At 31.5% G+C, this 16,030-nt stretch overlaps 1 protein-coding gene across 6 annotated transcripts in view; it reads left to right on the forward strand.

Moving 5' to 3' along the window:
* LOC143079735 (5-oxoprolinase-like) overlaps positions 1-16,030 on the forward strand; it is an 88,544-nt gene that overhangs the window by 46,262 nt on the left and 26,252 nt on the right. For all 6 annotated transcript variants that reach the window (XR_012979470.1, XM_076255285.1, XM_076255286.1 and 3 more), the window contains exons 29-31: positions 3,779-3,913; positions 6,035-6,184; positions 13,404-13,478. Coding sequence is in view for 5 of the 6 variants with exons in the window: in XM_076255285.1 (XP_076111400.1) it covers positions 3,779-3,913; positions 6,035-6,184; positions 13,404-13,478 (360 nt within the window). In the remaining variant the exon portion in view is untranslated. The remainder of the gene's footprint in view (positions 1-3,778; positions 3,914-6,034; positions 6,185-13,403; positions 13,479-16,030) is intronic.

Genomic DNA, 16,030 nt, shown 5'->3' on the forward strand with positions numbered 1-16,030 from the left:
TATTCAATATTTCAAGATTAAGGAAAAATAAAAATTATGTTGACATCACAACTAAAATATCTGCACTGAGATGTACAGATTATACCTATTTTATTCATTTAAGCCCTGGTCACAACGAACCCACGACACATCTATGCAGCGCCACAACAGGAAAATTTGTCAAATCGTGGGTCATTTGTGATCATCGTATGACAGTTGTGCGATATTTTGATCATCCTGGCGCTATTGTGTGTCGTGGGACGAAAATAGGACATGCACCTTTTTTGCTCTACGATTTTTTGTCTTGTCACTGTCTGGTGGCTGTCTTCATAGTGACTTACCACAGTCGTGTGAATGTCGTGTGATAAACACATAGTCCTGGGGTGGTACCAACATAAACCATTTTAATAAAGAAAAATCGTACGGCTGTTGCACAGCTGTCGTACGACAATCATACGACTGTCGCAAGACACTGGTGATACAGTTGCACGATTGTCTCACAAATACTAAATTTAGTACAATGCTTGCACAACATTGATTGTCTGTTGTACGACAGTGGTACTAAAGTTTGATTTAGAAGAATATAATTTGGCGAGATGAAAGTTTGAAAAAACACACCTTTGCTGTTTAAAGAGGATGGCTATTCCATCAAAACCATTACGCCTGCCCCTGCTGAAAAGGCGCCTTGCCAGACTCAAGCAAGAGCAAAATATGGTCCTTTTAGCGTTGATTCAGTTCGTGAACAGTAAAGAAACCAGAGAAACACCCAACGTTTGTGGGTTAAGCCATGGATTGAACAGCGCCTGATATTTGGGCAGTATAGTATACACTGATGCAAGAGTTAGAGCGGGAATTTGCCAGTGATTTCGTTGGATACTTGCGAATGGAGCCTGGCATATTTCAAGACAGTGGCAGGACAGTGACATGACAGTAACACTCGCATCCCAAGACATGAAAACCTGAATAATAGCCCGAAACAACTCATGATTGTCGTTCGACTGTCGCACAACCAACTTGCGACTTACCTACGACAGCCAATTACAATTCTTTTTTCTCTGTGGTGTACCCATTGTGGACATGTCGCAGATGTGACCACTCAAAATATTCTTTTGACATTTTGCACGACAGTGCCACAACAACTGTTATAGATCTTCCACGACAAAAAATCGTACAATATGTTCTGACTGGGGCTTTATTGATAGTATGCACATATCCAAGAAAGGGTTAAAGAATTTTACTATTTGTTGATTTTAGAGGCCTGATCATAAATCTTTCATTGATTAGTACAGATGACTTGATGATTATTATATGGTGTAAATTAATATATTATTATGTAATTACACAAACTTTTTCATTTTTATTTTTTATTCAAATTAGTAGCAAGGACTATCTGTAAACAAAAATTCTATAATTATTTCCTTTTCATCCTTGTTTAATGTTATAACTTAAAAGTTTTTCTGACTTTGCTGTGATAGAATGTAATTGATTTTACATCCAAATGACTTGAGTGTGTAGGTTCAATCAAAATCTTTTATCAACTTGCTTGCTAGCTGAATTTCGAAGTCATTGTGATATTACATGACTCAAAATCAAGAACACTAGAAATTGTGTATGTTTTATTCCTCCTTCTACTTGAGGGTAAAAGACTACAAAAAATGAAAATAACGCCCTGTAAATAACAAACAAACAAACATATTAATTATAAGTCAGTTAAGTACACAAATACTAACTAAGTAATATCATACAGAAAAATATGGAGAATGTCATTATACAGTGACTGTTCCAAAATCCTGTGTGACCTGTAGGTAAATAATTTTACTGATTTGCACATTACATACAGTGAAGGTGTAACACCACTAATTCGGGCCCGGCCAGAAAGCACATACCAGAAAGTAGTACATATTTAATGCAAAATAGTTCCTACACATGAGTGTAACTTTCAAAATATGTAGGATATTTAGGTATTTTTGGCATCAAATGAAAGCTGAAGGACAGGTGATCATTGTAGAACACTTTTGGACTTTTAATTTTAAATATTAAAAAAACTGCACTAAATTTTAAAAAGAGGGTAAATTTTGTCTGTTTGTCAGATCTGAAGTACCTGTTTTGGTACATCTGAAGTTCCGGGAACCAGTTCTTTCTTATATGCCATTAAAGGTATGTTGATTTTTTCAGTAGAAGACACCATAAAGTGTTGCTTTGACATGCAATGATTGCCACTTTATTTGAACTTAAAATGAAAGAGGTGTGCCTGGTTGAAATGGAGGAATTTAACATAGAAAGTAATGGGACCATGAATTAGTGGTGTACTTCCTATTACAGAGAATCATCAGAAATCCAATTTTTTGAAGTTGTACCTATTCCAATGAAAATAAGTCAAATTTGATGTTGGTAATCATGTTCAGTCATCTGTTTTTGGTTAACAATTTTGTTTAAGGGAAATTTCAGCTCTTAAATTGGCATACTAAGGTAGTTTAGCCTTTTATGGTCATACAACATGCATGCTGTTAAGACTTGACTCCAAGTTCATATTTTTGCATTATTTGTGATTGAAATCAATAAAACATGTATGTTATGACTTGTGTATGGTACTAAAAGGCTCTTGGTCAAATAATCCTATGATTTTTTTGAAGTTTTATTGTTTTTCTTATGGTAGCCTTTTACAATCTAGGCAAATGGTATATACTCATATAAGAATTCCAAAATCTTACTGTACATGCAATTTTGAACCAGTTTAGCAAGTTATCTAGCTGAGGGATATATAAATTGCTCTTAATAATCTATGTTTAACCACAGAAGTATGGTTTATACAAAAAAAAAAATGCCCTTTTCCAATTTGAAGAAAAAAAGGGGGGACAATATTCTCAATTATGTCAGAACTTTGGACTAATATATTTTTATTTAATGAAGAACCTCTGATAAAAATATGACTATTGGTAAGCACATAGCCTTCCTAAAAGATATTATTAAATAAAACAATAATATTGAGAATAAAAAGTATATTGGCCAAAATATAATATCCATATGCAGTTTTCTTTGAATAATCCATATATTACTACCAGTCTAATTTGAGCTTAAAATTAGTAAAATAGTATTTGGACTAAAGCTTTATATGTTTTTTATTGCTTCAAATAGGTCATAGAATGAAATAAAGTAATGCTCAAGTCAATGTAGCAAGTTTGGTTCTGTTATAGGTGTAACACCACTAATTCAGGCCCGGCCAGAAAGCACATACCAGAAAGTAGTACATATTTAATGCAAAATAGTTCCTACACATGAGTGTAACTTTCAAAATATGTAGGATATTTAGGTATTTTTGGCTTCAGATGAAAGCTGAAGGACTGGTGATCATTGTAGGACACTTTTGGACTTTTAATTTTAAATATTAAAAAAACTGCACTAAATTTTAAAAAGAGGGTAAATTTTGTCTGTTTGTCAGATCTGAAGTACCTGTTTTGGTACATCCGAAGTTCCGGGAACCAGTTCTTTCTTATATGCCATTAAAGGTATGTTGATTTTTTCAGTAGAAGACACCATAAAGTGTTGCTTTGACATGCAATGATTGCCACTTTATTTGAACTTAAAATGAAAGAGGTGTGCCTGGTTGAAATGGAGGAATTTAACATAGAAAGTAATGGGACCATGAATTAGTGGTGTACTTCCTGAACTGAACAATGTGTTTTGTGTGTGAATAAATTTTCATGTTTATACTTCAAAATCAGTAAATATACTTATGTAAACTTTATCTAACAATAGTTTATTCATAATCATAATTTAAATGTTCTTATGACTATTTTAGGGTACAGCAGTGGTGGATTTTACTGGCTCATCATATGAAGTTCATGGAAATTGTAATGCACCAAGAGCAGTAACTCTATCAGCATTAATATACTGTCTACGTTGTATGGTTGGTCATGATGTTCCACTTAATCAGGTAGCATAACTAGTTAAAAAAATTCTGGAGAGGGTTGTTTGGCCACTCTATATTGCATAAAAATAAACTCCTACTACTGAAATAAGGATAAAGGAGGGAAATACACAAAGAACTAACGCTATTGCTTTAAAATGCAGCTATAGAAAAGTCTCTTGTGAAATATTATCAGATGCAATGGTTTACAGCAACAATGATCCTGAGCTCTGAAACATTATGAAAACTTACAGAATAGCATCTGCTGCTCTGTGTTAATGTTTCACAAGTGAAGCTTTATTATCATGCTCTAGACAAGCAGATCCATTGGGATTTTAATATTTGCTGCCAGTCACAATGCCCATATTTCACCAAAGGCTGATTAGGGACACATTTTACTGTTTGAATAAATCATACTTCATATACCTTATCTAGTTCTTTGTCAAAAATGTTTCTCTTTATTATTGCAGATCAATTTCCAAATCAACATTATCATCATGCATAATAAACAATAAAGAGAAATTAAAGAAGAATGTTGCTTTATAACATGTGATAAGGAGGCAGAAGTTACTTAAATATTATTCTTTAATAATAAGCTGACAGGGGTGTTTCCAGGATTTTTGAAAGAGATACCACATATTTTGGACCACAAATTTTGTACCTTTTTTTTGGCTAAAAAACATAAAATAATTGTGAAATGCACTAATGTAACGGTTTCTGACTTGGAGCATGTATATTTTATAATTAGAGTATCAGCATTTTGATATTTTTTATGCCAAATTCTCTCCATTAATTGTCTTTGGTATATTAAAATGATTGGATAGATCTTACCACCAGTAGACCAATAACAAGATATTCCAAATTCTAGGGTATAAGGCGTTACCTAATTTACATTTCAATATACTGTAGTCCTAGGCCAGGATTTAAGAACGAGAGGTGTAATTCTGGTAGCCCTGGTATTGCGTCCATTGGGAAGGTCAGAAGCTCCTGTCAGCATCAAATTATGAAGTGATATAACAGACTTCATGATAGACAAATTTGTGAAAATAGTCTACCTTCGTATCATTCAAATTATGTATTGATTAACATGTGGATATCAAATTTTTGGAAGAAGTTGTAAATTCAATTAAAAGGTTATATGAAATGGGCATGAAAAATTAAAAATAAATCTTTAATAATCTTATCTGAACTTATATCGTTTTGTTAAAATATACCTTTTCACTGTTTTGGTATTTTGGACAATGTTGTTGGTGCTGTATTTAGACCCCTTTTCCAAGAACTTTTTTTGCATGCAAATAAGTTTTTATCCAACGCAATCATAGGTTTGAACGTTGTTTTCAATTTAGTAGATATAAAAAGATGTGTTATGATTGCCAATGAGACAACTCTCCATCCAAGTCACAATTTATAAAAGTAAACCATTATAGGTCAAAGTTCGGTCTTCAACACAGAGCATTGTCTCACACTGAACAGCAAGATATAAAGGGCCCTAAAATTACTAGTGTAAAACCATTCAAACGGGAAACACTTATGAACCACATCAACAAACAACAACTACTGAACATCAAGATTCCTGACTTTTATATATAGGACAGGTACAAACAATTGCAGCGGGTTTAAACGTTTTAATGATACCAAACATTCACCCTTATCTGAAACAATAGTGTAACATTGAATTTATAATACATTTTTCTAGATAGTAAAATCTGATCCCTTCCAATACAAGGCGAAAAAAACATAACACCATTTCAGACAATTTAGCTGAAAATGCAACCGTGTTTGTCGGTATCATATATATAGTGAGTATACCCCGGGTAGATGTAGAATGGCCATTAGGTACGTGTCACACAAAACAATCATTTCATGTATAGATTAACTTACCGGTTTTGGTTGTTTAAGAAGGTGTCCAAGTCACCCATCGGATGGGGGAATCAGTATAAAAAGAAATCAGATTATGTGTTTAATTAATGAATATGATAAATTGCCATATTCAATACAATATTAGCAAATTACAATAATTTTTTTTTTCTTTTTTACGCCCTTACGTGGACCCACCACTGGCTGGTTGACAGTATTTGTATATGCATCTGTAATTACCCAAGATAACTTTAAAATGTTGAAAAATTACATTTGATGTGTATTTTTTAGGGTTGTTTGAAACCAGTTACTACCATTATACCAAAAGGCAGTATATTAGATCCTTCAGAAAATGCTGCAGTTGTTGGAGGGAATGTGTTGACATCACAGAGGATAGTAGATGTCATCTTCAAAGCCTTCGGCACTTGCTCAGCTTCCCAGGTAATAAGTTTTACATTTCAAAAATAATAGACTACTTTTTTTTACACTTGTGATTCTGGTCACAAGTTATGAAACTTCATTACATAAAGAGTGGATAATATTCTATTAGCATTCTAATTTGAGTTTGGTTCTCAGCTATTTATTTAAAGGGAAAAAAACTGGACAGACTACTCAGGAGCCTCTAATTCAGTTGCTGTTTCTTGCTGTGTATCATACTTGTTTTTCATTAAATGTTTTGTACATAAATCAGGGCATTAGTCTTGTTGTTTAAATTTTTCACTTTGTTTTGTGTTCTTTTCTAGCTTGCTATGTGGTATGTGTTTGCTCATTGTTGAAGGCTGTATGTTAATCTATTGTTGCTAACTTCTACATCATTTGGTCACTGTATTGCCTCTTTGTCAGTCCTACAAAAAAATAGGGTTTCTAGTTCTAGCTTTGAAATTACTACTTTTGCATTAACTTGTTATATCTAAATAAACAAAATAAAAAATAAAAAGGTAGAATTTTCTGCATGCATTCTTATTGGTAAGAACATTGTCTGCAGCCTTTTTTATCCAATAATTGTATGATTTTACAAAAAAAATATTGCAATCAGCCTTTATTATAAAGCGATTTACTTATAAAGGTCTATATTCTATAAACAAGGAACACTTTGAAAAAATTCTATTATTTTGTTTGAAAGATGTGATATGTTTTTAAGAAAGTTTTTGTTTAAATATCAGTAACAAATTCCCCTTACAAACAAAATGTCGTCTGACTTGTCTTTCTTTGTATATCTCAAAGCAAAATACATTCTGTCAATAGTTAAGCAGCCATTTCTTTAGTTTTTATGCCCCACCTACGATAGTAGAGGGGCATTATGTTTTCTGGTCTGTTGGTCTGTTCGTTCGTTCATCCATCCATTTGTCTGTCTGTCCCGCTTCAGGTTAAAAGTTATTGGTCAAGTTAGTTTTTGATGAAGTTGAAGTCCAATCAACTTGAAACTTAGTATCACATGTTTCCTATGATATAATCTTCCTAATTAAATTCCTAATTAGAGTTTAAACATAGAAAATGATAGTGCGAGTGGGGCATTCATGCACTATGGACACATTCTTGTTACACTCTGCGTTACTGCACAGCTCTCTGTTAGTTGTTCTTTTGCCAAACATTTATGTTTTTTTGTGAAATTAAAAGTATTTTTGTATTAATTAAATAGTAGAAATGTTATTTAGTGTTGTTGATAAATTATTGCTGTGTTATTTCTCAGTTTGAGAAAAGTGTTTTAGACAGTTATGAGAACAATGTTTATCATATAGTTATGTTAAAAAGCTAGTTTCATTTCAGTTGTCTACAAATGATTTTTTTTTCTAAATTAGATAGCCATATTTTTTGTATTTAAATAGTCAGGACAAACAAAGGTTTTTGCAAATAACTTTAGCTTCACTTTGCTGTAAAGCAAATAACAGGGTTCATTCAACCTTAACCTCATTTTAATGGTATCAATTATTTATCAACAACGATTGTAATGGGTACATATTTGTCTGTCTCTGATCATATGACTTTGACCTCATTTTCATTGTTCATTGATTGGTGTTTTGTTTTCTGTGAACTGTACAATTTCTCAGTTACAATAAATGATAGATCAAATAAGTTTTATGAAAAATATCCTCCAAATTGACTTATGTAAGTTGATTTATTCACCCCAAAATGTTAGATCGAAGGTTCTTATAATGAAAGGACTCACAAGAATTTAGTGAGAAAACATATAATCAAAAGGCTAAATGATTTTTTGTTGTATCTCATTGCTACGTTTGATTCTAACAAAGTATAGTTGTTAAAGTCTAACACCCTGCCATTTTACCTCAATTGGTTGAATGGTCCATGTGAGCTGTTACCATCACCTGGCGTCCATCCTCATCATCATTTGTCATTCTACCCAGCAAATCAACATGGCCATCATGGCAAAAAAACATAAAAAAAATTTAGTTAAATACCTGTATCTTTAAAAAGAAAAGGTCACATTAGGTCAGATATAAAGAAATTAGCTCAGAATGTTAAGATCTCCCTGCATTCATGTCAAAACCGCCTATCAGATATCCGTTATATAATTTATAGATCCTAAAAAAATTTTCACCAATGTTAGTATCTAGAACTATGATAGACAGAAGATGTTGACAGCAAATTATAAGCAGTAATGTTCAATAGTACGAGATCTACAAAAATACGAAAAAATTGTTATGAATGAAACTATAAATTGACATTTGAAAGAAGTTATTGCCCTCAAACATAAAAATAAACAATTTTAACATTACTAATAGATAAGATAAGATAAATAACGGTTTATTTAAAGAGTCACATATTGATCTACAATAAAATTACAAAACAGCATCATAAAAAAAGGATCAATACCCAGCCTATTAAGACTATTGATACAACTTTCCACCAGAGACCAAATGACACAAAAGTTAACACTATATAGGTCACTGTTGACTATTTTTGACAAATCTTGTTTCCCTGTTTTCTTGATAACTAGAAATATGAACATAAGCTGAAAATAGCAAAATTAAATGTGAAAAAATTAAAAATAAATATCAAAATAACCTATTTTTGTAAGGTTATAATTCAAACTTTTAGGAGCCATTATAGTTTTCATATTCATTTGTTACAGTATAGTAATTTAAGTTGCAAATACGATTAAAGGTCATATATGGCATTTGCTAGTTCTTTGTTTTAAGGCAGGAATATCATTTTGTGAGTATTGATGGCAGTATGGTATATCTCTTATATATTTTACTTGAATGAATAAAATGTTATAAACTCGGTCATAAAACTGATGCTCAATATCTTGTTGTGTTAACAAAATATATACTTATGTATACAGTTTATTATAATTACATAAGTCTGTAAAACTGATGTTGCAAGAAATACAATATGACAGAAAAGAATAGTAGAAGTCAATTAACTATGTTTTGTATAAATAGGCAGAATTATTGTAAGTTAAAACATCAAAGAAAGCTCGTTTTATGATAGCTGATAATTTGTAAAATAAAAACCATTTGTGCTACACCTGATTAAACACATCTGGTTAAAAGGAGCATCTTTATTAAAGCTATCCTATAGTTTATTATTACATACACATGTGGCATACCTGATGATATAGGTAATATTTACCTGCATCTGTATATGTCAGGTAGAATGACTTCTGCCAGTCAAATTGGAAAATTTATGTCTGTAATCTTTCCTGTCATGCACCTGGACGTTTATTGTGGTTTAAAAACAAAAGAAGATTGCATTAGAATAAGATTAACAATGTCACGTATGGATCTTTTTTCAAATCAAATCAAATCAAATCAAATCAAATAATTTTATTGGTGTAAATTCCTATACAGAAATGATACCAGCCGACATTTACAAAATACAAATACAAAAATAAACAAACAAACAAACAAATAAACAAAAAAAAAACAAAAAAAAACAACCAAATATATTTTCTTAATGATCATGATAAGAGATACATATTTTATATTTACATTGCGTGGAGGTGTTATTCATACAATATTATTAATCCAAGCTATTACAATCAGCTTTAATAAGTACTATAAAAGCTCTTAACAACATTATGTTTGCTTTAAATGAATGTTCAAATCATACATATCACTTATTCCAGCTACACTTACAGTACTAATGTCCATATCATTACTTTTCAAAATGAAACTAAACTTGTCTTGTTCACACATATTAACAAATGATGGAACTATATCACTTAAATTACTAAAAAGTACATTTCTATTAAGTTCTAACGCTTTACATTGAATGAGAAAATGGAACTCATCTTCAATTCCATCCTTACAAATTGGACAAATTCTCTGTTCTAAAGGTGTTCTAGTATATCTACCAACTTCTATTAGTAATTTACTATTAATAATTCTGATTTTTACCATTTTAGAAATAACACTTTTGTTAAGGTCCAGTAGAAGATATTTTTCTAATTCAAAATTATTTTTAACTTTGCGATATGTTCTTAGTTTATTACCATGACTATTACCATTATTAGAGTCACAAAAAAGAGCTTGTTTCCAGTATTTTATGAATTCCTCTTCTAATTTCTTTTGAAATGAAAAAAGTAATTTTTTCTTTGACATAGTATTTTGATTTTCCCAGACATGCTGAAAACCAAGTTTACCTAATAACACTTTTAATTTACTACAAAAACCATTAGGAAAGTTTTAAGTTTTCCTTGTATGCTTTCTTTACCATACTCTCACTGTCCATATTAATGATATGGAACCAGAAGTTAATTGTATTTTTAAGGGCTGACAATGAAAGTGGGAATAAACCTAATTCAGAAAGTACAGCATTATTAACAGCACCTTTATTTACACCTAATAAAAATTTAGCAAATTTTATTTGAATTTTATTTAGACTGAAGTTTGCATAGTTTGAGTCCATGGTAGTATTTTGTTTCACTAAACTAATAGTAGCCCAAACTTCACTGCTATATAACAAAATAGGTTTTACACATGATCAAAAAGCTTTAAATGTGGTAGTAAATTCATCTTTTCAGAAAATAATAGTTTTCTAATACAAAATATAGCTTTACTAGCCTTTTTACATAACTGATCAATTGCTGTAGTAAAAGATCCAGATGGTTTAAAAATTATACCTAGATACTTGTATTCATCAGTTAACTCTAGTAATTTTCCATTATAATAGAATTTGTGTTTTTTAATAATTTTCCCTGCTTTATTGAATATTATAATTTTGGTTTTATTAAGATTTACAGATAGATTCCATTTTTCACAAAATATATTTAATTTATCTAAAGCATTTTGTAGGCCAGATGCAGATTCTGATATTACTACTAAATCATCTGCATAGAGAAGACAAGACACTTGTTTATTATCAAGGCATGCCTGATCACATTTGTGGTCAAACATTTCAACCAGTTCATTTATATACAATGAAAATAATGTAGGGCTTAATATACAACCCTGTTTTAATCCTACACACGAGGGAAACGTTTGTGTTAGTCCCTCTTTTAATTTTACAGAGAAAGATACATCTTTGTACATATCTTTTAAAATATTGAAAAAAAAACCTTTTATATTATATTTTAGTAACTTATGAAAAAGCCCATCTCTATTGATTGTGTCAAACGCTTTTCTTAGATCTACAAAGCAAGTGTAGAGATGTTTAGATTTTTTAAAGGTCTTGTCAATCAGAGTTTTTAATGTTAAAATGTGGTCACTTGTTCTGCTATTTTTCCTGAAGCCTATTTGCTCCTTATGTAATATACTGTTAGTTTTTAGAAAGTTGTCTAATCTGGTAGATAATATTTTTAAGAAAAATTTACCTAAACAACTCGAAAGAGCTATACCCCTGTAGTTTGAAGGATCATTAAAACACCCTCCTTTAAAAATAGGCTTTATTATGTTTTCTCTCCATACAGAAGGAAAGATTCCACTTTTAAATATCAAATTAAAAATCAACACATATGTTTCAACTAATTTACCACATGACACTCTAATCATTTCATTTGTTATACCATCACAACCAGCAGACTTTTTTAACTTTAAGTCTTTTACAACCTTTAACACCTCCTCGGCAGTAATATTATTATTCAAACAATCATTATTACAATCAATACTACTAATGTTTTCATCAAAATTATTACAATGTTGAAAATTCATTAAATCTTTAAAATACTTCAACCATTCATCTTGAGAAATATTGGAACTAGGGTCTTCCTTTGTTTTCTCCTTTAATAAATTTACAGATTTCCAAAATTCAGCAGGGTTTTTCTCAGATAGGTCAAGTATATTTTTTAATATTTCATTTTTATAGGCCCCTTTGTTTTTTACGTATAAGCTTGTTGAAGTTTTTTCTCTCTGTAAAAATTTTTAATCTCAAACTGGAATCCCAAGGATTCCTACCTAAAGTTCTACAGAGAGCTTTTATATGCCTATATTTAGCATCACAGTCTTTGTCAACCCATGGTTTTTTTATTTTCCTTCTTTTTTGTTGATTTTTCAATTTTGATTCAAATTTGTTATTTAGGGTTGCTGCTCCCTTTAATAATTTATTAAAATCTGATACCACATCATTCACGTCTGTTGTGCTGTTATCAGCATTCTCATTTGCTATCAGCTTTTCGGTTTTTGCACAAATATTATTAAAACTATCATAATTTAAATTTTCAATAAATTTTTGCTCTCTTATTGGAGACCATCTTATGACTGGTGGTAATTTTCGAAGATTATTACATGTGTCCTGTTTAGGGCCCAATATGTTACTACAAAAAATGTTTACGGTTATTTGACAATGATCTGAATTATTTGGATGAAAGTCTTCAATTCTGAAGTTTAGTATATTTGATAGGAATGTTGAGCTACAGATACAATAATCATCTATTGAGGTTCCATTGTAACTATGGTAAGTTACTTTCCCTATAGAGTCTCCTAAAGTACGTCCATTTAAAATACGTAGCTGGGAACTAGTACACATTTCTAGGATACTTTTTCCATAGCTATTTGTACGTTGTGGCATTTGAGTATTACGTTTAATTTGTACATTATCTGCAATATAGTTAGGTGGAAGAAAATCTTCCAAAGGATCATTTAATTCATCGCATATAAAATCTATTTCTTTTGATTCAATATGAGCATTCAGATCTCCCATTATCATGACTTCACCTACTGAGTTAAAATTAGAAATATCAGTCTCAAGTTTTTCAAATATCTCTTTATCCATACCAGTTCTTAATGTATATGATGAATTAGATGGTGATATGTACATAAATATATACACAATATCTCTTCTTCTCCATTCTGTTTGAGGATGATAACCAAGCTGCTCTAACATTACAGTGTATAATGATATCAGGTTGTGAAAATCATTGTATTATCATCTCAGACTGCATTTTAGCTCATATGGCCATACAGTGTCAGCTTTAATGCCATAGCTTGATGTCTTTCCTAGTTGTCTATTGCCCGTAACTTTTTCAACACTTTTCTCTTGAAACAACTGAACCAAACTTGGCCACAGTTATGAAATAAATAATCAAAGCAATTTCAAGTGTCATCTTAATGAATAACACAATTATTAAAATGTCACTTTATCCAGGTATTTTTATTCTTTTTAATATCAACACTTTTTACCTAACCTTAATTAATTATGATATATATATCCTGTTTATCTTTACTCTTATGGAATTCAATCATAATTTTTTTTTTTTCAGGGTTGTATGAACAACATAACGTTTGGAGATGACCGTTTTGGACATTACGAGACAGTAGCTGGTGGAGCAGGGGCTGTAAGTATGGATTAGAGTTAGAGCAAAATCACCTGGTCAAATCTGACATTAATGAATGGAAAATCATAAAATTAAACAATTTTTCAAATTGGTGTAATGTAATATTAAAGAATTCAATCAAATAGTTCTGCCTGTGATGAAAGTTTCACAATGCTATACGTAGGGATTTCTATTTGGCTGCAGGTGTATTTAGTGTATGGAATAATTGATCGTTTCAGAACCTAATGTATTCTGGGTTATATTTTCAGAAGCATACATTTTAACTTTATGATTGCTATAAAACATTCTTAAGAATAGAAATTCAACTGCTGACGGCGTAATGTTATTTTCATTTTGGTGTGTGAACAGTGAGATTACTCATAGTTGTTTAGTTTCTTAAAAGATGAATTGTACGGTTTATTTATCTGTCTGGCAACATAAAATCAGTCAATCTTCTTTTGACCATTGCCCAACAGCCCTTGGACGCAGTTACTTTTCAATATTTGTTGATTTAAATGTGTACAAGATAGTTACTGATCAGGAAAAAGTTTTTGTTATAATTGACCTCCTTTAAATCTGACTATATGTCCTTCTATTTGAATTTTTTTGCAAAATGACAACACCATGGCAAAAGAAGAAAAGACAAAAAGACAAAACAACAGGACATAAAACACAACAAAGAAAACTAAAGACTGAGCAATCAAACCAACTAAAAACTAAAGAACATGGTTTTACATAAGTTGTAGTCATAAAACAGAAGGTCATTGTTTTCCATAAGTGGTTCTCAGACCAGTGAAGAACATTACTTTACATCAGTAATACTAAGACAACTGAATTCCATGGTTATATATTAGTGATAATTAGGCTACTAAAGACATGACTTTACAATTAGTGGTATTTTGCTGATTTCTGAAAGTCTTTTACATATGGTGTTGACAGACCACAGAACAATATTTCTGAAAGTCTTTTACATATGGTGTTGACAGACCACAGAACAATATGGTTTCACAAAATTAGTACTAGAACAACTAATAAACATGGTTTCATAAGTGGTACTTACCACTGAAGAACATTATTCCTAGATGGTTACTAGAGATTTATAATAAAAAGCATTGATAATTTGTCAGATACTTTTCTACTAAAGTTGAACAGAAATTAATATTTTTGTGAAAATTTAGAAAAAAAAAAAAAAATCCTCAGAGTTTGGTATTTTTGTGATTTTACTTTTTCTTTGAATACTCATTTGAAAATATAAGGTCTATCAAACTTTTTGGATGTTCTCGATGTCTGTTAAAAGATAAAAACTACACTTAAGCAATCTGACTCCCACCTAAGTGTATTCAGTGTAGCTGTCAAATTTCAAAAGTAAACTAAAAGTAGGTAAGCAGGTATATAGCTTTAGCATACTGAGATAAACTACTTCTCCATTTTGGAATTTGATAAGAAAAACAGGAGAGATTGTATATGGTTTTTGGCACATTGAAGTGAAGCACTAAAACTTTACAGGACATTAAGCCACTGACCTGAGCTGATTAGCTGGTGATTAATGATTGCTTATTTGTTGATCTTTTAATCAGAGAACACTGCTGTGATCTAACAGGTTAACTCTGTCATCAGTCAAACATTAGATGGATGTAACATCAAAGATCAATGTTCAGTAGTTTTTGAAAGTGAGAATTATTTGATTTTTAGCTCACCTGGCCCAAAGGGCCATGTGAGCTTTTCTCATCACTTGGCATCCAACGTCTGTCGTCCGTCGTTGTCGTCCGTCATCGTCGTCGTTAACTTTTTACATTTTGAACTTCTTCTAGAGAACCACTGAATGGAATGAAACCAAATATGGCATGAATGTTCCTTATGAGGTGATGACCAAGTGTTGTTACTTTGTAGCCGATCCATCGTCCAAGATGGCCACCAGCGGGGGACTTATTTTAACATAGGACCCTATGGGAAATGCATACAAATGACTTCTTATAGAGAACCACTGATTGGAATGAAACCAAACATGGCATGAATGTTCCTTATGAGGTGCTGACCAAGTGTTGTTACTTTGTAGCCGATCCATCATCCAAGATGGCCGCCAGCGGGGGACATTGTTTAACATAGGACCCTATGGGAAATGCATACAAATGACTTCAAAAAAAGCACCTCATAAGGAACATTCATGCCATGTTTGGTTTCATTCCATTCAGTAGTTCTCTAGAGGAAGTTCAAAATGTAAAAAGTTAACGACGACGGACGACAGACGACAGACGCCAAGTGATTAGAAAAGCTCACTTGGCCCTTACGGGCCAGGTGAGCTAAAAATGAATTGAAGAGCACCATGTTCATCTATTTTTCCAAAGCGAAGGTTTCATTTTTAGTATCCTGAATATCCAATATTAGCTGTTACCACCATTTGTATAAAACTTTTGAAAAGTTTAAAATGATCATTTTATTATTATAATAGCTTTGGTGTAGTACAAACCTTAGTGCACTTTACATGTTTAACATATATTCTTGAAGGATGGATATCATATTTCAGGGGTGGAACCAGCCTTTTTAAAAAGGGGGGTCCCAACACAGGATAAAGG

Source organism: Mytilus galloprovincialis, chromosome 6, assembly GCF_965363235.1.
Source record: "Mytilus galloprovincialis chromosome 6, xbMytGall1.hap1.1, whole genome shotgun sequence".
NCBI classification, from domain to species: Eukaryota; Metazoa; Mollusca; class Bivalvia; order Mytilida; family Mytilidae; genus Mytilus; species Mytilus galloprovincialis.